The sequence below is a fragment of the Hemitrygon akajei genome, chromosome 7 (genome assembly GCF_048418815.1).
Source record: "Hemitrygon akajei chromosome 7, sHemAka1.3, whole genome shotgun sequence".
Taxonomy (NCBI): Eukaryota; Metazoa; Chordata; class Chondrichthyes; order Myliobatiformes; family Dasyatidae; genus Hemitrygon; species Hemitrygon akajei.
In genome coordinates this window covers 9606836-9628367 of record NC_133130.1, presented here as the reverse complement: position 1 = coordinate 9628367, position 21532 = coordinate 9606836, and the positions used below count along the sequence as shown (strand labels likewise).

The window sequence follows — 21532 nt, the reverse complement described above, 5'->3', positions numbered from 1 at the left end:
GAAAGTTAAAAGCTCCACCATCACAAGCCAATACTTCTTGCAATCTCCCTGCTCTAATTTCTGTTGGTCATTGGGGCTTGCAGTACAGCCCCAAAAAGGTGATAAGCAGAGAGCTAAAGAACACTACGGCACGGAAACAGACCATTCAGCCCATCTAGTCCATTCCAAAACCATTTGCCTACTTGCACTGGGACCATAGCCCTCCATACCCCTTCCATCCATGTACCTAACCAAACTTTGCAAATGGTTGACATTGAGCTTGCATGCATCACTTGTGCTGGTAGCTTCTTTCCACACTCTTACAACCCTCTGAGCAAAGAAATTTCACCTCATATGCTTCTTAAATGTCTCACCTTTTCAAGCTTAACCCATGACCTCTGGTTGAAGCACCACCCAACCTCAGTACAAAAAGCCTACTTGTATATACACAATCTATAACACTCATAGTGTAGCAAACTCCTATCAAATCTCCTTTCAATCTTCTACATCCTGAAGAATGCTGTCCTAACCCATTTAATCTTTCCTTATATCTCAGGTCCACCAGGCACGACAACATCCTTGTAAATTTACTCTGTACTCTTTCAACCTTGCTTACATCTTTCCTGTAGGCACGTAGGTAACCAAAATTGCTTACAATGCTCCAGATTAGGAGTTCATTATACAAGATTATACGAGTTGAACATAACATTCCATTTCCTGTACTCGGTACATTGAGTTATGAAGGCCAATGTGCCAAAAGCTTTCTTTCCGACCCTATCTACCTCTGACACTATTTTCAATGAAATATGTACCTCTATTCCCACTTCTACCACACTCCACAGTACGCTTCTCTTCTCTGTATAAGACCTTCCCTGGTTGGTCCTACTGAACTGCAACACCTTGCACTTGTTTGCATTAAATTCCACCTGACATTTTCAGCCCATTTTTCCAGCTGATCCAGATCCCTCTGCAAGCGTTGATAGACTTAACTCACTGTCCACTGCACCCCAATCTTTACTTCATCCATAAACGTGCTGATCCAGTTGACCACATTATCATCCAGATCATCAATATAGATGACAGACAACATTTGACCCAGCACCAATCCCTGCGGCACACCACGAGCCACTGTCCTCCATTCAGAGAGGCAACCATCTGCATTTGTACCCAATCATTGGCTTGTCCTTCCTTACGTTCATGTTACACCCATCAACTCCTTGTAAACCTGCTGGCTCATCCTCAGCTCTATCATCCGGGTTCCCATCCCCCTGTCATATTATATTAAACCATATTTTATTAACGTGCTGGTGCGTGGCCAAGTGGTTAAACCATTGGTCTAGTGATCTGAAGGTCGCTAGTTCGAGCCTCAGCTGAGGCAACGTGTTGTGTCCTTGATCAAGGCACTGAACCACACATTGCTCTGCAACGACACCAGTGCCAAGCTGTATCAGCCCTTGCCCTTCCCTTGGACAACATCGTTGGCGTGGAGAGGGGAGACTTGCAGTATGGGCAACTGCTGGTCTTCCATACAACCTTGCCCAGGCCTTAGTCAACATCTAAATCGATGGACAACCGAAGAAGATATTAAACCATTCCCAACGGCGCTAGTAAAATTTACAGCTTTACTATCCTACCTACCTATAATACCACTTTCAAGGAATTATAGATGTATCTGCATTCCCAGATCGCCCTGTTCTACCACACTCGTCAGTACGCTACCGCTCACCGTGCAAGTCCTACCTGGTTTGTCAATGAATTTAAATTTGAATGAATTTGAGAGTGGCTCAGTGGCTCAGTCCTCTGTCAATGGTTCTCTGTTACACCCAGCAAGGCTGTGTTCAAAGGAATCCCACGACGGGGTACCTCACCTGAGCCGTGTGTGGTGTTTCTGGTGTCCGTCAGCCCCAAGTGGCCACGGATGGAGTATGGTGCAGAGAAGCGGGCTCGGAACACCCGGGTGGGCCCCATCAGCTGCCGCCAGCGGGTCACTGCGTCATGCTGGGCCAGGATGTACGCTCGCATGGGTCCACTGCCAAGCAGAACAGAGGTGAGAGAGCGGGGTTAACGGCAACTTCTGTCCATGCCTGGGGAAAGGAGGGGTGTCTCACCTGGAATAAAAATAAACCCACCTGGCCATGAATTCCACCACTCACTGATAGAAGAATCTGTCTGAAAACAACAAACCATAAAAACATTCTTACATCAGTGATCAGGGACCAAGTCCAAGTAAGATCATAAGAAATAGTAACAGAATCAGGCCACTCGGCCGACTGCATCTGAATGCAATTTACAAGAATGATGCCGGGACTGGAGGACCTGACTTATAAGGAATGATTGACTAGGTTAGGACTTTATTCCCCCAGAACACAGAAGGTTGAGGGGAGATTCAATAGAGGTAAACAAAATTATCAGGAGTTGAGATAGGAAAAATGCAAGCAGGTTTTTAGATGGAACTCCAACTACAGGTCATGGGTTAAGGGTGAAAGGTGAAATGTTTGAGACCATAAGAAATAGGAGCAGATTTGGAGTTTGGCCCATCGAGTCTGCTCTGCCCATTCAATCATGGCTGATTTCTTTTTCTTTCCCTGAGCCTCACTCTCTGGCCTTCTCCCCTTAACCTTTGATGCTGTGTCCAATCAAGAACCTATCAAGCTCTGCCTTAAATGCACTCAATGTCCTGGCCTGCTCTGCTGCCTGCAGTAACAAATTCCACAAATTCACCACCCTCTGGCTAAAGAAATCTCTTTCCATCTCTGATTTAAATGGATGACGCTCTATCCTGAGGGTGTGCTCTCCATGGGAAACATCCTTTCCACATCTAATCTGTACAGGCCTTTCAACATTCGAAAGGTATCAATGAGATCCCCCCTCATCGTTCTGAATTCCAGCAAGCACAGATGCAGAGCTATCAAAAGTTCCTCATATGATAACCCTTTCCTTCCCGGAATCATTCCTGTGAACCTCCTCTCTCTAATGCCAGCACACCTTTTCCTAGATGAGCTGCTCAAAACTGTACACAATACTCAAGGCGAGACATCACAGTGCCTTATAAAGCCTCAGCATCTCATCCTTGCTCTTTTGTTCTAGACCTCTTGAAATGAATGCTCACATTTAGGAGGAACATGAAGGGGAACTTCTTCACAGAGGCTGACGTCTTCACTCTTGAGCTGCCAATGCAAATGGTGAATGCAAGTTTGGGAAGGTGCATGGATGGCAGAGGTACGGAGGGTTATGGTACGGAGGGCTATGGTACGGAGGGCTATGGAATGGAGGGCTATGGAACGGAGGGCAGAGGTAGGGAGGGTTATGGTACGGAGGGTTATGGTACGGAGGGCTATGGTACGGAGGGCTATGGTACGGAGGGCTTTGGTACGGAGGGCTTTGGTACGGAGGGTTATGGTACGGAGGGCTATGGTACGGAGGGTTATGGTACGGAGGGCTATGGTACGGAAGGCTATGGTATGGAGGGCTATGGTACGGAGGGTTATGGTACGGAAGGCTATGGTATGGAGGGTTATGGTACGGAGGGCTATGGTACGGAGGGTTATGGTACGGAGGGCTATGGTACGGAAGGCTATGGTATGGAGGGCTATGGTACGGAGGGTTATGGTACGGAGGGCTATGGTACGGAGGGTTATGGTACGGAGGGTTATGGTACGGAGGGTTATGGTACGGAGGGCTATGGTACGGAGGGTTATGGTACGGAAGGCTATGGTACGGAGGGCTATGGTACGGGAGCATGTTGATGAGACAAGGCAGTTTAAATTGTTCTGCACAGACTAGATAGACCAAAGAGCCTGTTCTCATTCTGTTCTTGACCCTATGACCTATGACTCTAAAGCGAAGTTTTGCACTGTACCTCAGTACATGTGGGAATATTCACCCAATTTACAGAACAAGCTCTGCTTTACTTAAGTAAGGGAGAAACAATTGGCCAAGATTTGAGAGAATCTCCAAAATCAGCAAATACTGGAAATGTGAAATAATTGCAGGATATATTCAGCAAGATAAGCCGTACCTACAAAGAGAGAAACAACCAACCTGAGACATTAGTCATTAATCTTCCTCGGTCTGCTGAGAGTCAAGAACACATTCAACTTCAGGCTTCCGGCTCCAGGATAAATTATATTTAAATAGTGACATAACAGTCCAAAAATAGATGTGAGAGGACTAGTTTTGGAGAACAGCCTCGGGGTGTCCTTGGTACTGTGTCACTGGGAGTGCAGGACTCTCACAGGGTTTTGCCTACACCACTCGTGATGGCACAGCCCTGACCTGGCTCTGCTGGTCAGGTCAGATAGACCAGCGTGGAACAAAGTCGGCAGTCTGACAAATCAGAATCAGGTTTAATATCACTGGCATATGTCATGAAATTTGTTAGGTATAATAGTTAAATGAAATAAATAGTGAAAAAATAGAAACAAAAAAGTAATGAGTTAGTGTTCAGTGGTTCAATGTCCATTCAGAAATTGGATGGCAGAGGGGAAGAAGCTGTTTCTGAATCGTTGAGTGTGCCAGCACCGGCAGTCACACACATCATCATGCACTCAGTACTAACCTCCCGAAGCTGCAGGTCCTTCTGTAGAATAACACTCCTAACCACTGAATTTAGCATCATACAAGTCAGTGACAATAATAAACCTGACACTCATTGAGTCATTGCAATCATTAACTTTGCTGCCCCCTCTCTTTTGAAATATGTATTGCAGTTAGTGCAATTATTCTTTAACAGTTTGTAAATTTAGAATCAGAATCAGCTTTAACACCATGGTATATATCATGAAATTTGTTATTTTGCTGCAGCAGTACATTGCAATATATTATTTTTAAAACTACAAATTATAATAAGCAATTGAAATAAGTAGTGCAAAAAGAGAAAGAAAAATAATGAGGTGGACAAGAAGAAGAGGTTTCTGAAATGTTATATGTGTGGCTACAAGCTCCTGTACCTTCTCCTTGATGGAAAAATTAAAAGAGGATATGTCCTGGGAGATGGTGTCCTTAATGATGGATGCCGCATTTTTGAGGCATCACCTTTTGAAGGTGTCTTTGATGGTGGTGAGGTTAGTGCCAATGATGGAGCTGACTGAGTTTACAACTTTCTGCAGTGTTTTCTGATCCTCTGTGGTTGCCTCTTCATACCAGACAGCGAAGCAAACAATTAGAATGCTCTCCACGGTACATCTGCTGCTATCAAGATTTTTAACAGGCCTCTCACTCCATAAATTCCTGATCTCTGAGTCTATTAGTCATGCCATCATTCCTTATCTGCCTCTGTAAAGCAGCCAGCACAATCAAAGACCCCAACCACTCTGTTGATTCCCTTAACTCCCCTTTCCCATTGGAGAAAAATGCAAAGGATAAAAAGGTCTGGAGGTATGTACCACTGACTTCTGTCCCAGTTATATGACTATTGAACAGTCTCCTTCTACATGAAGATGGACTGTTGAGTTCACAATCTGCCTGGTTATGATCTTGCACTTTATTATCTATCTCCACTTTCTCTGTAACATTATATTTGGCATTCTGTTTATCTTCGTACTACCTTGTGTATGGAACAATCTGTCAGGATGGAATGCAAAATTATCTGCATACATGTTGCAATATTAAATCAATTACCCTCATCAGCTTGATGGGACAAGGGAGAATAATAGTTAGGCATGGGCTAAAAGGGCTGACGGATCTATTTCTCTGCTCTACTGCTCTATGATTCTATAAAGTTACAGGCTGTTTTGTTCACACCATACCTGAATGTTCTGCATAAAACCTTCAGGACTCTTCCTGACTCCATTTTAAGTATTTGTGCATCACAATGATGAAGCCGTTGTCCAGAGTCCTCTGATGGACAGCCTGTGAACGACAATCGGTGTTCGACACGATGGAGACATAACTATTGCAGTAATAAGGGTTGAGGCAGTGGGCTCATTGGAAAGGTCAAGTATGGGCTGAATTGAAACAGTGGGGCCCACTGGAAAGATCAGGTAGGGGCTCAATCAAAGCAGTGGAGCCCATTGGAAAAGTTGGGTATGGGCTGAATCAAAGGTTTTATAAGTACATTTAACATCAGAGAAATGTATGCAATATACACAGTGAAATGCTTTTTCTCCTGAATCAAGGCTGTGGGGCCAGATCTGAAATGTTTCAATTGGATTTGGTAGGGGTTGAATCAAGGCAGTGGATCCCATTGTAAAGATTGGGTAGGGGCTGAATCGGGACAGTGGGCCCATTGGGGAGGTCGGGTAGGGGCTGAATCGAGACTGTGGCCCCATTGGAGAGGTCGGGTAGGGGCTGAATCGAGGCAGTGGGCCCATTGGAGAGGTCGGGTAGGGGCTGAATCGAGACTGTGGCCCCATTGGAGAGGTCGGGTAGGGGCTGAATCGAGGCAGTGGGCCCATTGGAGAGGTCAGGTAGGGAGTGAATTGATGCAGTGGGCCCATTGGAGAGGTCGGGTAGGGGCAGAATCGAGACTGTGGCCCCATTGGAGAGGTCGGGTAGGGTCTGAATCGGGACAGTGGGTCCATTGGAGAGGTCGAGTAGGGGCTGAATCGAGGCAGTGGGCCCATTGGAGAGGTCGGGTAGGGTCTGAATCGGGACAGTGGGCCCATTGGAGAGGTCGGGTAGGGGCTGAATCAGGACAGTGGGCCCATTGGAGAGGTCGGGTAGGGGCTGAATTGAGGCAGTGGGCCCATTGGAGAGGTCGGGTAGGGGCTGAATTGATGCAGTGGGCCCATTGGAGAGGTCGGGTAGGGGCTGAATCGAGACAGTTGGTCTCATTGGAGAAGTCGGGTAAGGACCGAATTGAGGCAGTGGGTCTTATTGGGGAGGTTGGGTAGGGACTGAATCAGGACAGTGGGCCCATTGGAGAGGTCGGGTAGGGGCTGAATCAAGGCAGTGGGCCCATTGGAGAGGTCGGGTAGGGGCTGAATCAAGGCAGTGGGTCCATTGGAGAGGTCGGGTAGGGGCTGAATCGGGACAGTGGATCCCATTGTAAAGATTGGGTAGGGGCTGAATCGGGACAGTGGGCCCATTGGAGAGGTCGGGTGGGGGCTGAATCGGGACAGTGGGCCCATTGGAGAGGTCGGGTAGGGGCTGAATCGGGACAGTGGATCCCATTGTAAAGATTGGGTAGGGGCTGAATCGGGACAGTGGGCCCATTGGAGAGGTCGGGTGGGGGCTGAATCGGGACAGTGGGCCCATTGGAGAGGTCGGGTAGGGGCTGAATCAAGGCAGTGGGCCCATTGAAGAGGTCGGGTAGGGGCTGAATCGAGACAGTAGGTCTCATTGGAGAAGTCGGGTAAGGACCGAATTGAGGCAGTGGGTCTTATTGGGGAGGTTGGGTAGGGACTGAATCAGGACAGTGGGCCCATTGGAGAGGATGGGTAGGGGCTGAATCGAGGCATTAGGGCCTGGGATGCAGAGCGAATAAAAGGTGCAGGGTAAGGAATGGTTGAGATTCGGCCGATTTAAGCACTGGGCAAGATTGAAAAGACAAGAGACACAATATTCACATAAAACATGAACATAAATTGTACACAGTATTACAAGAAACAGTAGTCAGAAGACATTATAAACACAAGATGCTGGAAACACTCACTAAATGATGTCTGTTGCTTGCTTTTTTAATTAACCCAAGAATAGTAAAAAAAAAAGGTGCCACAGTTGTGTAGCGGTTATCACAACATTATTATAGTTTGGGGTATCCCTAATCTTGGAGTTCAATTCTAGCACCCATGGAATGTGTGGGTTTTCCACAGGTGTTGCTGTTTCCTCCCACAATCCAAAGATTAGATGGCTAGGTTCACTGGTTTTTGTAAATTGTCCCATGATTAGGTTAGAGTTAATATCATTTGTCAGGGTTTGCTGGGGCAGCTCAAAGGGCTGGAAGGGCCTTCTACATACAGAATCACTAAATATGTAAAATAAAATAAAAATGCTTGTGTGGGGGCGTTCTCATTGTGTCAGGTAGCATGTGTGGAGAGGAATAAACAGTTGACTTTTCGGGCCAAGGCCCTTTATCAGATCTTGACAATTAAATCAAAAAGTAGTGTAACATGGTCATAGTGTTGCTATACTGGGATAATTACACTGGCTGGTTCAAGAACCATACATTTGAAGTGAAGTGGCTGATCTTGAAACTAGTGTTGTGGTACTTCAGGCGTCTGTACCTCCTGCTCAGTGAACGAGGTTATGGCCTGGATGGTGGGGATCTTTGATGACAGATTTTGCCTCACTCCATACTGGGCAAGCATTGAGGAATTTTAGATGCAGCATTGGAAGTAAACTTATTATCAAAGTACATGTATGTCAACATATACTACTCTGAGATTTGTTTTCTTGAAAAAAAGAAATGATAATCATTAATAAATGAGCAATAAGATTAAGAGTCCTTGAAAGTGAGTCGGCGAGTTTTGGGACCAGGTCTGTGTTTGGACAGGTGAAGTTGAGTAAAGTTATCCCCTCTGGCTCAGAAGTCTGCTGGCTGTGGGATAATAACTGTTCCTGAACCTTGAACCTGGTGGCATGGGTGCTGAGGCTCCTGTCCTTTTTCTTGATGTCATCAGAGAGAAGAGCGGATGTCCTCAGTGGTGGGGATCCCTGATGGTGGATGCTGCTTTCCCACAACAGCATTTCATGTAGATGTGTTCAATGGTGAGAAGGCTTTACCTGTGATGGACTGGGCCGTATCCAGTACCTTTTTTAGGATTTCTTTATTCGAGGGCATTGGTGTTTTCATACCAGCCTGTAACGACACCAATTGATATATTCTCCACCACACACCTACAGAAGTCTGTCAAAGTTTTAGATCTAATATGGAATGCTCCCAAAGTTCTAAGGAAGCAGAGATACTGCGTGCTTTCATCATAATTGCCCTTGTGTGCCTGGTCCAGGGCAGATCCTCTGAAATGCTAACACTGAGGAATTTCAAGTTGCTGACCCTTTCCACCTCTGATCTCCCGGTGAGGACTGGCTCATGGACCTCCGGTCTCCTCCTGAAGCTGATATCTGCAGTTTCCGCCTCCTCTCGATGCAGGACATGGGGCTTGAAGTTACTAACACAGTGAGACTTGCTGCCCGCAACATTTCAAAGTTTCAGGGCTTTTAACTGAGATGATTCCAATGGTAACATTGATCTCTTTGCACCGTAATGGAACTTTCTTGTTTGAATTGTGTTCTTTCATGAGCATACTTGTACAAATGACAATAAACTCAACTTTGACATTCAGGGGCTGAGTGTCCTCTTCCTACCAGGGATTGGCCATAAATTTCAGGACAATTTTAAGTGGGGAATGAGCTGCCAGGGGTAGATTTGTAGAAGTTTGGACAAGTATGTGGATGAGAGGGGTGTGGAGGGTTAAGGTTCAAGTGCAGGTAGATGGGTCTAGGCAGAAGATCAACCTGTTTCTGTGCTGTTGTGCTCACCAAAGATTGGCTTTATTTGTCACATGTACATCAAAACACCGAAACATACTGCTTTATAAAATGGACGAATAGGAAAAGTTAGCGTCAGATCGTGGAGGTATAATTGAGCTCTGACCTGCAACCTATCCACTTTGGGATTGATTAGCAAGAGCAAATTAAGGGAAGGCAGGGGCAAGCACATCAGCCATCATCTGAGAAGACAGTTAGAGAGGTGATCTTGAGGTTTTAGATCTTCGAGATTCAGTCAGAGAAAGCAAGAAAAGAAAAACTCGAGGTGAAGTTTTTTTTGTCTTCCATTTTTGTATCTGCTCAGTTAGGACAGTTGAGATGCCAGGCAGAATAGTTGAATGTTTCTCTTGAGAGGTGTGGGAAGACAGAGAGACCACCCGAGTCCCTGAAGGCTACAGCTGTGAGAATTGCATCCAGCTTCTAGCAATCCATGTTAAGTTGCTGGAGCTGGAACTGGATGATCTCAGGATCATTTGTGAGGCTGAGGCAGGGTGAGAGATAGGACATAGAGAGAGGTAGTGACACCCAAGGTCCAGGACACAGGAGAATGGATGAGAGTCAGGGAGGGGAAAGGGGTTAACAGTCCTGTGGCCATCCCTCTGAACAACAGATACGTGAAGAAAAATGACAAGCAGGATAGACGAAGGAGAATTGGTTGATGTTGTGTACATGGATTTTCAGAAGGCCTTTGACAAGGTGCCACACATGAGACTGCTTAACAATCTATGAGCCCATGATATTATAGGAAAGATTCTAGAATGGATAAAGCAGTGGGTTATTGGCAGGAGGCAAAGAGTGGGAATAAACTCTCTATAAAGTCTCACTCTGCCTCAGCTTTACTGGTTGGCTGCCTGTGACTAGTGGTGCTCCATAGGGGTTTGTTTTGGGTCCAATTCTTTTTACATTATATGTCAATGAGTTGGATGATGGAATTGATGGTTTGTTGCAAAGTTTGCAGATGATATGAAGATACATGGAGGGGCACATAGACTTCAGCAAGTACAGAAGCCACAGGAGGATTTGCACAGTTAGGAGAATGGGCAAGGATGTGGCAGCTGAAATATAGTGTCGGGAACTGTATGGTCATGCACTTTGGTGGAAGAATGGACAGAAAATACAAAAAACTGAGATGCAAAGGGACTTGGGAGTCCTTGTGCAGGATTCCCTAAAGATTAATATGCAGACTGAGTCTGTGGTGAGGAAGGCAAATGGGATGTTAGCATTCATTTCTAGATGACTAGAATATAAAAACAAGGATGTAATGATGAGACTTTATAAAGTACTGAGTGAGGCCTCATTTGGATGATTGTGAGCAGTTTTAGGCCACTTATCTTATAAAGGGTGTGCTGAAACTGGAGAGTGTTCAAAGGAGGCTCACGGAAATTATTCCAGGATTGAAAAGCTTGTCATATGAAGAACGTTAGATGTCGCTTGACCTGTATTCATAAAAAATCTGAAAAATATGGGGTAACCTAACTAAAACCTATCAAATGGTGACAGGTCTTAATAGCAAACACGAGGAAATCTGCAGATGCTGGAAATTCAAACAACACACACAAAATGCTGGTGGAACACAGCAGGCCAGGCAGCATCTATAGGGAGACGACGTAGGGTCTCGGCCCGAAACGTCGACAGCGCTTCTCCCTATAGATGCTGCCTGGCCTGCTGCATTCAACCAGCATTTTGTGTGTGTTGCAGGTCTTAATCGAGTGGATGATTCCTATAGTGGGAGAGTCTAAGACCAGAGGACACAGCCTCAGAATAGAGGACTGTCCTTTTAGAATGGAGATGAGGAGGAATTTCTTTAGCCAGAGGGTTGTGAATTTGTGGAATCTTTGCCACAGGCAGCAGCGCTGGCCATCTTTATGTATATTTAAGGCAGAGGGTGATAGATTCTTGATTGGTCAGGGCGTGAAGGGATACAGGGATTGAGCCTGAGAGGAAAGTTAGGTCAGCCATGATGAAATGGCAGAGCAGACTGGATAGGCCAAAAGGCTGAATTCTTCTCCAATATTGTATGTTCTTATGGTCTTGTATCACTTTGGATACTGTCAGGGGGAATGACCGATCAGAACAAAGTCACAGTGATCAGCATTGACTCAGAAGGGAAAGGGAAGAAGAGGCACGCTGTGGTGATAGGGGATTCATTAGTAAGGGGAACAGACAGGACATTCTGTGGAAGATTCCTGGATGGTATGTTACCTCCTGGGTGCCAGGGTCTGGAATATCTCCAATCGAGTCCTTAGCATTCTTAAGTGGAAAGGTGACAGGCCAGAAGTCAAGGTTCATATAGGTACCAGTGATATGGGTCAGACAAGTGATGAGGTTCTGCACAGGCAATTCATGGAGCTAGGTGCTAAGTTAAAGGGACCTCCAGGGTTGATCTCAGAAACGCTACCCATGACACGTGCTAGTGAGGCCAGAACTAGGAAGATTATACAGTTTAATACATGGATAAGGAGTTAGTGTAGGAGGGAGGGTGTAAGATGTTTGGATCACTGGGCTCTCTTCTAGGGAAGGTGGGATCTGTACAGAAAGAAGGTTTGCACCAAAACTGGAGGGGGACAAATATCCTAGTGGGATGATTTGTTGTTGCTGCATGGTGGGATTTAAACTAGAGTTTAGCAAGAGCTCATTAAAGGAAGGCAGGGGCAAGCACAGCAGCCATCGTCTGAGAAGACGGAGTTAGAGTGGTGATCTTAAGGCTTTAGCTCTTTCAGGCTTCAGTCAGAGAAATCTTACAACTTAAAGCTCGAGGTAAAGTTTTTTTTTTCCCTTTCCTTTTTTGTATCTGCTCAGTTAGGAAATTTGAGATGCCAGGCAGGATTGTTGACTGTTCCTCGTGCAGGAAGTGGGAAGACAGGGAGACCACCCTTGCCCCTGATGACTTCAACTGCGAGAATTTCATTCAACTGCAGCTTCTTACAATCCGTGTTTAGGAACTGGAGCTGGAACTCGATAAACTCGGGATCAATCGGGAGGCTGAGGCAGGGTGAGAGATAGGACATACAGAGAGGTAGTTACACCCAAGGATTGTTACCCAAGTCACATGCTGGTGAGGCCAGAGCACGGAAGATTGTACAAGTTAATACGTGGCTGAGGAGTTAGTGTAGCTTGGGAGGGAATAAGATTTTTGGATCATTGGGCTCTCCTCCAGGGATCTGTACAGAAGGAATGGTTTGCACCAAAACTGCAGTGGGACAAATCTGGATCCGGTATTAGAGAATAAGACAGGGCATGTGACAAATTTGTGTAGGGGAACTCTTTGCATCCAGTGACCACAATGCCATTAGTTTCAAAGTAAATATGCAAAAGTATAGGTTTGGCCGACAGGTTGAGATTCTAAATCGGAGAAAGGTGCATTTTGAAGTGTGGATTGGAACAGGCTGTCTTCTGCAAAGTTCAAAAGTTCAAAGGACATCTATCATTAAAGACTGTAAATTATGCAGCCTTGAGATTTGTCTGCTTAAATGTAGCCACAAAGCAGGAAACTTGAAAGAACCCAATTAAAGAAAGACAAATACAAGATGAACACCTGATGCACAAGAGGAAAAAGCACAAATGATGCAAACAATTGAAGTGAAACACAACTTTCCGAACCAAATTGAGTCCTCAGATCTGAACCCCAGAGTAGGCCCAAGGCCTCGCTTACAGAAGATAAGCAAAGATATACTTGTAAAATAAAGGGGGGGGGGGGGGTTGACCTTCAAGGATGAAATTTAGAGAGTAAAATGTTTTGTTACATCTGTCATAATAAAAGGTAAAGATAACAAGTGTAGGGAGCCTTGGTTTTCAAGAGATATTGAAGTCCTGGTTAAGAGAAAAAAGGAGGTAGCAGATATAGGCAACTAGAGACAATGAGGTGCTTATGGAGGACAAGAAATGCAAGGGTAAACAAGAAAGAAATCAGGAGGACTAAAAGAAGGGTTTGAGTTGTTCTGGCAGACAAGGAAAAGGAGAATCCTAAGGGAATCTACAGGTATGTTAAGAGCAAAAGGATTGCAAGGGACAAAATTGTCCTCTGGAAGACCAGAATGGTAATCCATGGGTGGAGCCAAAACAGATGGGGGAGATCTTAAATTATTTACATCTGTATTTACTCAGGAGATAGATCGCAAGTCCATAGAAGTAAGGCAAAGGGGCATCAACTTCATAGGCCCTGTACAAATTACAGAGGAGAAGGAGTTTGCTACCCTGAGGCAAATCAGGGTGGAAAAATCTCCAGGGCCTGAGAAGGTGTTCTCTTAGACCCTATGAGACACAAGTACAGAAATTGCCAGTGCCCTGACAGAGATATTTAAAACATTCTTAGGGATGGGAGGTACCAGAGAATTGGAGGATAGCCAATGTTGTTCCGTTGTTTAAAAAAGGCTCCAAATATAAACCAGGGAATTATAAGCCAGTGAGTCTGACATCAGTTATGGGAAAGTCTTGGAAGATATTCTAAACACTGGATATATCAGTATTTGAATAGACATGGACTGATTACGGATAGTCAGCATGGCTTTGTGCATGGCAGGTCATGTCTAACTAATCTTAGAGTTTTTCGAGGAATTTAGCAGGAAAGTTAAGGCAAGGCTGAGGATGTTGTCTACTTGGACTTTAGCAAGGCATTTGACAATGTCCCACATGGGAGGTTGATAAAGAAGGTTCAGTCGCTTAGCATTCAAGGTGAGGTAGTAAATTGAATTAGTCATTGGCTCTGTTGGAAAGCCAAAGGGTGGTAGAAGAGGGTTGCCTCTCTGACAGGAGCTCTGACAAATGGACTGCTGCAAGGATTGGTGCTGGGTCCTTTGCTGTTTGTCATCTATATGAATTATCTGGATGATAATGTGGTTAACTGGCACCAAGATTGGTGTGTAGTGGACAGTGAGGAAGGCTATCATAGCTTGCAGATGGATATGCATCAACTGGAAAAATGGGCTGAAGAATGTCAGGTGCTGTTAAGTGTTACACTAACTGCAATGACACAATGCCTCCCAATAAAAGTCTCTCTGACTCCATGACCACATTTCTCAAGTTCAAGTTCATTCCCACCTGCCTGCACATACATACGACCAAATGAAACACCGTTCCTCTGGAACACCGTACACCATCAATACATCTATCACACACACTAACAAAGTATTTCAACAAAGAAGTTAACAAAATATAATTCAAAATGCTTGTGAAAACACACAAACAGTTAACAGCTCAGTGTCCTAGTGATGAGATTGCGATGTTGTTAAGGTATCCATTAGACTCAGCCTAAGGAAGAAGCTGTTACCTAGTCTGGCCATCCCGGTCCTAATGCTTCTGTGCCTCCTTTCTGATGGTAGTGGGTCAAAGAGATTGTGAGTTTTAAGTGGTAGGGATCCTCAACAATGGTTCAGGCCCTTTGTCCAAAACGTCCCTGTTTTGCCAGTGGGGGGGGAAGTTTGAAGTTCTCACTCCCGTTTGCACAATTTGTTTTTTTGCGCGTTGAGGGTATGGTTAATGTTCTTCTTTTAACACCTTTGTGGTGTTCTTTGTTTTGTAGCTATCTGGAGAAGACAAATCTCAGAGTTTCATACTTTCATAATATATTAACCTTGAATCTTGAAATGTCACAAATAGGAGGGAGGGAGACCCCGGTGATCCTCTCGGCTGTTTTCACTATCTTCTGTAGGGTCCCGTGTTGTAATGCCTTGCAGCTCTGTACCACACAATTATGCGGACAGCCAGGGCACTCTCAATGTTGTTCCTCTAGAAGGTTTGTAGAATGGGGGTGTGGGTGTTGCACACTTCAGTCTCCTCAGTAAGTGTAGATGTTGCTGTGTCTTCATAACTAATGGGGTGTTGTGAATCCAGGTTAGATTGTCCATTATGTGCACACCAAGGAACTTCGTGCTCTTCACTCTCTCTACGGCAGAGCTATTGATATGCAATGGAGTGTGGTTTACCTGCATATTTCTGAAGTCCACAATGATCTCTTTTGCCTTGTCCACACTGAGACTTGGGCTGTGGTTCTCTCACCATTTGACAAACCTTTCTACCTTCTGTCTCTATGCTGACTCATCACTGTTGCTGATGAGACTGTTGTCCCATCAGTAAACTCGATGTGTGGATTGAACTGGATCTGGCAGTGCAGTCATGAGTGTGAACAGCGGAGGGCTGAGTGCATGTAGTGGGGCGGGGGGGGGGGGGTGGGGAGGGGGTCACCAGTGCTCAGCGTGATGGAGCTTGAGATGTTGCTGCCAACTCAAACTGAATGGAGTCCCAGATCCAGTTACAGATAGGGTACTGAGTCCAATCTCAATGAGCCCATCTGTGGCAATGAATTCACAACCCTCTGTCTAAAGAAATTCCTCCTCATCTCTGTTCTAAAGGGACATCCTTTGATTCTGAGGCTGTGCCCTTCAGTCCTAGAATGCCCCATTATAAGAAACATCCTCTTCATGTCCACTCTGTCTAGGCCTTTCTAGGTTTCTGGCACCACCATAGCATGCCCACAACAAATTAACCCTAATCCGTGCATTTTTGGAACGTGGGAGGAAACCGGAACACCCACACGGCCACGGGCAGAACGTACAAGCTCTTTCCAGGCAGAGGTGGGAATTGAGGCAGGATTGGTGATCGCCATCATGTACGGCGTTGCACTACCGTACTGCCCACTTTAACCGGTTCTAGATGCAGGGACATAGGTTCTGCCTGGCCTGCTGAGTTTCTCCAGTTTTGTGTGAGCTACTCACACATCCAAGTAACTGGTCTGCTGTTCAGGTAATGGAAGGAGGAAAGAACTGTTGTATTGTCGCTGAGACACCTGACAGGCAGCCAGAGTTCCAGGCAACTGTCTAGAGATAGTGGTTCAAATCCTAGCATGGCGGCAGTAAATTTAAATTCAGGTAATTAAGCAAATCAGCAAACGGGAGAAATCCTGTCTCGATGAGAGAAACCAGGAGGTTACCGACTTTTCGATAATGGCAGCCTGGTTGACTAATGTCCTCCAAGGAAGATACATGCCTTCCATGCCCTGTATGACTCCAGAACACTAAATGTCTCCTTGTTCCAAAAATACTCACTTTCCAGTGACAATTGTATCCTGTGGAGAAATAAATTTGAAAGAAAAGCAATTGCTGCAGCAAGGAACAGGGATATTTTTGTCCCTTCAAGCCCATACTGGCTCTCTGCAGTCAGACTCTTCATCAGTCACATTGCCTGCAGCCCTCTATGTTTTACTCTTTCATGTATCCCTCTGTCCCCATAGAGTCATCGAGCACTGCAGTTCAAAAAACAGCCCCTTTGGCCCATCTAGTCTGTGTCAAACTATTATACTGCTTCATCCCTCCATAGCCCTCCATACCATTCCTATCCGTGTACCCATCCAAACTTCTCTTAACGATTGAATTCAAACTCACACCCACTATCAGCTCATTCCACACTCTAAGTAAACAATTCCCCCTCATGTTCCCTCTAAACCTCTAGTTCTAGTCTCATCCAACCTCAGTGGAAAAAGCCAGCTTGTATTTACCCCCCTCATAGTTTTGTATACCTCTATCAAATCTCACCTCATTCTCCTATGCTCCGACGAATAATATTCAAGCTTATTCAACCTTTCCCTGCACTCAGATCCTCACATCCCGGAATATTCTTGTGAATGTTGTCTGCACACTTTCAATTTTATTGATAAAAAATGTACCTATCTTAGACTCTCTTAAATGTCCCTAACGCAACTGCTTCTATCACCACACTGGGCAGCGCATAACCCGGTCTAACCAGTCTGTCCCTATAACTAAAGTCCTCCAATCCGGGCATCATTTTTGTGTGAGGGTCTGTGAATCAGATTCCCCTGCCCTTGTACCAAGCAAACTCCACCGGGTTTGGAACAGTCTGTAACCTGACTGGTATGTCCATGGGCTCAAGAAGTTCAACGTACACTGTATTCAAGAGTGAGAATCGCAGCCACAAAACAGAGAAACCCGATAGAACCCGTTACAAACAAGAACCGGTGTGCAGAGAAACCAAACAAATTGTGCAAAAATGAAAGTAAGCAAATAACATTCAGAACTGAAGTTCACGAAAGTGAATCCACAGGCATGAAGCTGGTCACCGCTGCAGCCGATCCAGGAACCCGTTAGTTGCAACCACACCCTCAGTTCAGCTCAGAGAGGAGGAAACCCAAGGAGCAGCAAGATGGACACTGGTCCATCCCTCTCCACCAACCCTGTGCCTGTGACACTGCTGCTGGTAGGTTTTCTATTCCACCTGTGCATACATCGACATGAGCACAAGACAATCAACTCAACTTTGCTCCAGTGGGTCAGATTCCTGTGCGCCGAGTCTTTCCACCAACAGGAAGAGGGCCTGACAGTGCAGGCAGAGGATACCATACCCAGTTACTGATCAAAGACATCCCGAGCACCAGGTCTCCCACTCAGCATTGCAGGAATTGGTACAACCCCAGGACTGTACGAAGACCCAGCCCCACCCACAGGATGAACAACCGGCATGAACTCCCACTGTCGTGACTAGACAACAGGACAGTGTACCTTAAAAGGTTAAAGGAAGTGAAAATTTCTGCTACAGTGCTTGGGACAAGGTGGGGATTGCCATGATCTGACATTCCAGCAGAGAAGCATCACCCATGAGCTACCTCAGCAGCAGAAGGGTGAAGCTGTGGTGGGGGAAGGAGAAGGGTCCACCCTGGAAAAGCCTCCCCAGACTTCTCGTCTCACATATTTAACTTTCCTCTCCTCAACTCCCCTCCACTCTCCATCCCGCTCGTCAGCTTAACCCTTTCCTTTCCCCCTCTCGCTCCTGTCACAACAAAGACATGGGTCACTCACCTACCGCCATGGAAACTGATCACCAGAAATATGCCCATCGATAAAACTGGTCTGCAGTCGATGCCCCAGCGAGCCTTGATCATGGAAACTTAAAAGCCAAATATTCAGTCTTGGTCAGAAGAGTCAAGGAAAGATGGGGGAGCAGAGAGGAGTGGTGCTCAGTCGTTGCAAAAATCTTGGAATTGATTGTTAAGCGTAAGATCTCGTAAGATCCCAGGTTACTTGGTGGCACATGATGAAATAGGCTGAAATCTACATGATTTCCTTAAGGGAAAACCTTGCCTGACAAATCTGTTGGAATTCTTTGAGGAAATAACAAGCAGGATAGACAAAGGAAAATCAGTGGATGTTATGTACTTGGATCTAAAAAAGTATTTGGCAAGGTGCTGCAGACGAGGCTGATTAACAAGATAAGAACCCATGGTATTCCAGGAAAGCTTAGGAGAATTAATGGCACCTAACAGCAACTCCTTTGCTTGCATCTTTGGAAACAACTCCATTTCCACCTTTATTTTTCCCTTTCAGGGTTCTTTTGAAGACCCTGACCTGGAGTTACACGCTGACTTCGGTTCTTTGAGGGAATGGGACCCGCTCTCGGGGTTTCATGACTGGCCGTTATTCGGCACACCAAAGGCTCAGCCTAAGAGCTCTGCTCGCTTTCTGAGGCCAAGATCTCGTGGCTCTGGAGACGGGCCTGTAGAAGGTGGGTGTCCGGGCAGGAGAGCGGTGTGTTATGGGAGATGGAAGATCTAAGGCTGTGTGTCCAGAGACCCGAGATCTTTGGGCACAGAGCTCAGAAAAAGCAATGCCATGGATTTTTAACATCGTAAGCCAGCAAGTTGTTTATGTCTACCCCCTCGCTCTGAAACTGGGACACCTCTTAGATTAGATTAGATTATGAGGACACTCAGTCCTCATTTATTGTCATTTAGAAATGCATGCCTTAAGAAATAACACAATGTTCCTCCACAGTAATATCACAAAATAAAAAAAGGACAAACCAAAGACTCACACTGACAAAACCACATAATTATAGCATATAGTTACGGCAGTGCAAAGCAATACCGTAATTTGATAAAAGCAGATCACGGGCATGGTTAAAAAAAAGTCTCAAGTCCCGATCGACTCCAATAGTCCCGATATCAGGCAGCAAGAGGGAGAAACTCTCCCTGCCATAAACTTCCAGGCACCGACAACTGATGCCTTGAAGGTACCCGACAACAGCAGACTCCGAGTCCATTCGAAAACTTCGAGCCTCCGATCAGCCCCTCCGCTACAGCCTCTTTCTCCCTTATTAGGGAGTTGAACGAGTAGTCTTTGGGGTAACTGCAAGTCTGTGTCTTTGCTGTTGCTTTGCTCACACTTGAGTGCTTGGTGGTGGGTACCGATGTTATTTTTTGCCGGTGGGGGAAGGAGGATCATTGCTTGCTGCAACTTACGTGCAGGAGGGTGGGGAGCTGGGTGGGGGTCTTTAGGGTTCGAACATCCAACTGTTATTCATTCTTTGGGGGCACTCCTCTGTTTTTCGTGGATGGCTGCAACGAAAAAACATTTCAGTATGTATATTGTGTACGTTTCCCTGACATTAAAGCATCTTTGATACTAGCATGGTTAGAGTATTGGCGGATTGGCAGGAAGGAAAAAGTGGGAATAAGAGGAGCTTTTTCTGGTTAGATGCCGATGATCATTTGAGTTCAAGAGGGGATGGTTTTGAGATCACTTTACATTATATGTCAGTAATTTGGCTGATGAAATTAATGGTTTTGTGGCCAAATTTTCAAATGATAGGAAGATAGGTGGAGGGCAGGCATAATTGAGGAAGCAGGGAACTTAGACAAATTAGAGAAATGGGCAGAGAAGTGGCAGATGGAAGACTGTTATTGTATAGTGGTGCACTTTGGTAGAAGGAATAAAAGCATAGGCCATTTTCTGAATAGGGAGAAAATTTAAAAATCCAAGGTGCAAGGAGACTTCTGAGTGCTTATGCATGATTCCCTGAAGGTTTTCTTGCAGGTTGAGTCAGTGATGAAAAAGGCAAATGCAATGTCAGCATTCATTTCCAGACAGCTAGAATATAAAAGCAAGGATTAATATTCAGGCTTTCTAAGGCACTGTTGAGGTCTCACTTGTTGTATTGTGAGCAGTTTTGCTCCCCTTGTCGAAAAAAAGTTTGCTGACATTGGAAAGCTTACAGGGGAGGTTCACGTGAATTATTCTAGGATTAAAAAGGTTATCGTATGATGAGCACTTGATGGCTCTGGCCTGGTACTCGCTGGAATTTGGAAGAATGAGGGGAGATCCTTGTGGATGTTGAAAGGCCTCGATAGAGTGGATGTAAAGAAGATGTTTCCTTTGATGGGACACTCTAGAACCAGAGGGCACAGCCTCAGAATAGAGGGACAACCATTTAGAACAGATGAGGAGGAATTCCTTTAGTCTCAGGCTGGTGAATCTGTGTAATTCATTGCCACAGGCTGCTGTGGAGACCCAGTAAAGCAGAGGTTGATAGCTTCTTGATTAGTTAGGGTGTGAAAGGTCATGGGGAAAAAAGGAGAATGGAGTTGGGAATGGTAAAAAAAAAAAATCAGCCACGATGAAATGGAAGAATCGATGGGCCAAGTGACCGAATTCTGCTCCTGTGTCTTCTGGACATTGGAATGGGCTTGAGGGGGAAGAGGAAGGATATTAGGAGAGGCAGTGGAGGGGAGTTGTTGCCCTGGTCTGAGCTGCTCTACTCCTGGAGCTCCAAGCTCAGGTGGGGCTGGGAGCACCAGCACAGTCACTGCATCTCAGTGGTTTGCCCTTGATAAGGTGCTGCATAACAAGATCCCACAGGTGACAGTGCACTGAGAGCACAGAAATAATGTGACTGCAGAAAGCTGACAGGACAACCTGCCTGGCTCCTCCGACAGTTCTGCACCCCGGCTGGCCGATCTGCAGCTCAGGAGACATTGTGGTTCCCGATCCCCACAGTCCCAGTGCTCATTTAAAGGAGAAAGGATGTTGGGAAATTGTCATAAGTCAGGTGTTGAATCAGGACCCAACTGCAGGACACAGACACTGGAGTCCCAGAAACAGGACGAGACAGAACCCAAGGACGGGATGGGATGCAGCCTAGGCAGTGGAAGCAGGACCAGGACGAGGGACTGGGAACAAGGAGCCTGGGGTGGACTCCAAGCCTGAGACTGGACAAGGACCCAGACCCTGGGTCTTGCCTCAGGCTCAGACCCCCAAACCCAGGCGAGGATGTGACGAGGCTTGGGTTGAGGCTGGGCTCTTGGAGTTTGGATACCCCGAGGTTGGAGCTAGGGGCAGACTAG

The 21532-nt window shown here is 45.8% G+C and overlaps 1 protein-coding gene across 1 annotated transcript in view; it reads right to left on the bottom strand.

Moving 5' to 3' along the window:
• The window catches only part of LOC140730092 (nucleoside diphosphate kinase 6-like), a 42354-nt gene extending 40213 nt beyond the window's left edge, over positions 1 to 2141 (bottom strand). The window contains exons 1-2 of the mRNA XM_073050228.1: positions 2109 to 2141; positions 1848 to 2008 (exon numbers count right to left, since the gene is read on the bottom strand). Of these exons, the coding sequence (XP_072906329.1) occupies positions 1848 to 2008; positions 2109 to 2116 (169 nt within the window). The 5' untranslated portion in view covers positions 2117 to 2141. The remainder of the gene's footprint in view (positions 1 to 1847; positions 2009 to 2108) is intronic.
• Between the last annotated feature and the right edge of the window lie 19391 nt (positions 2142 to 21532).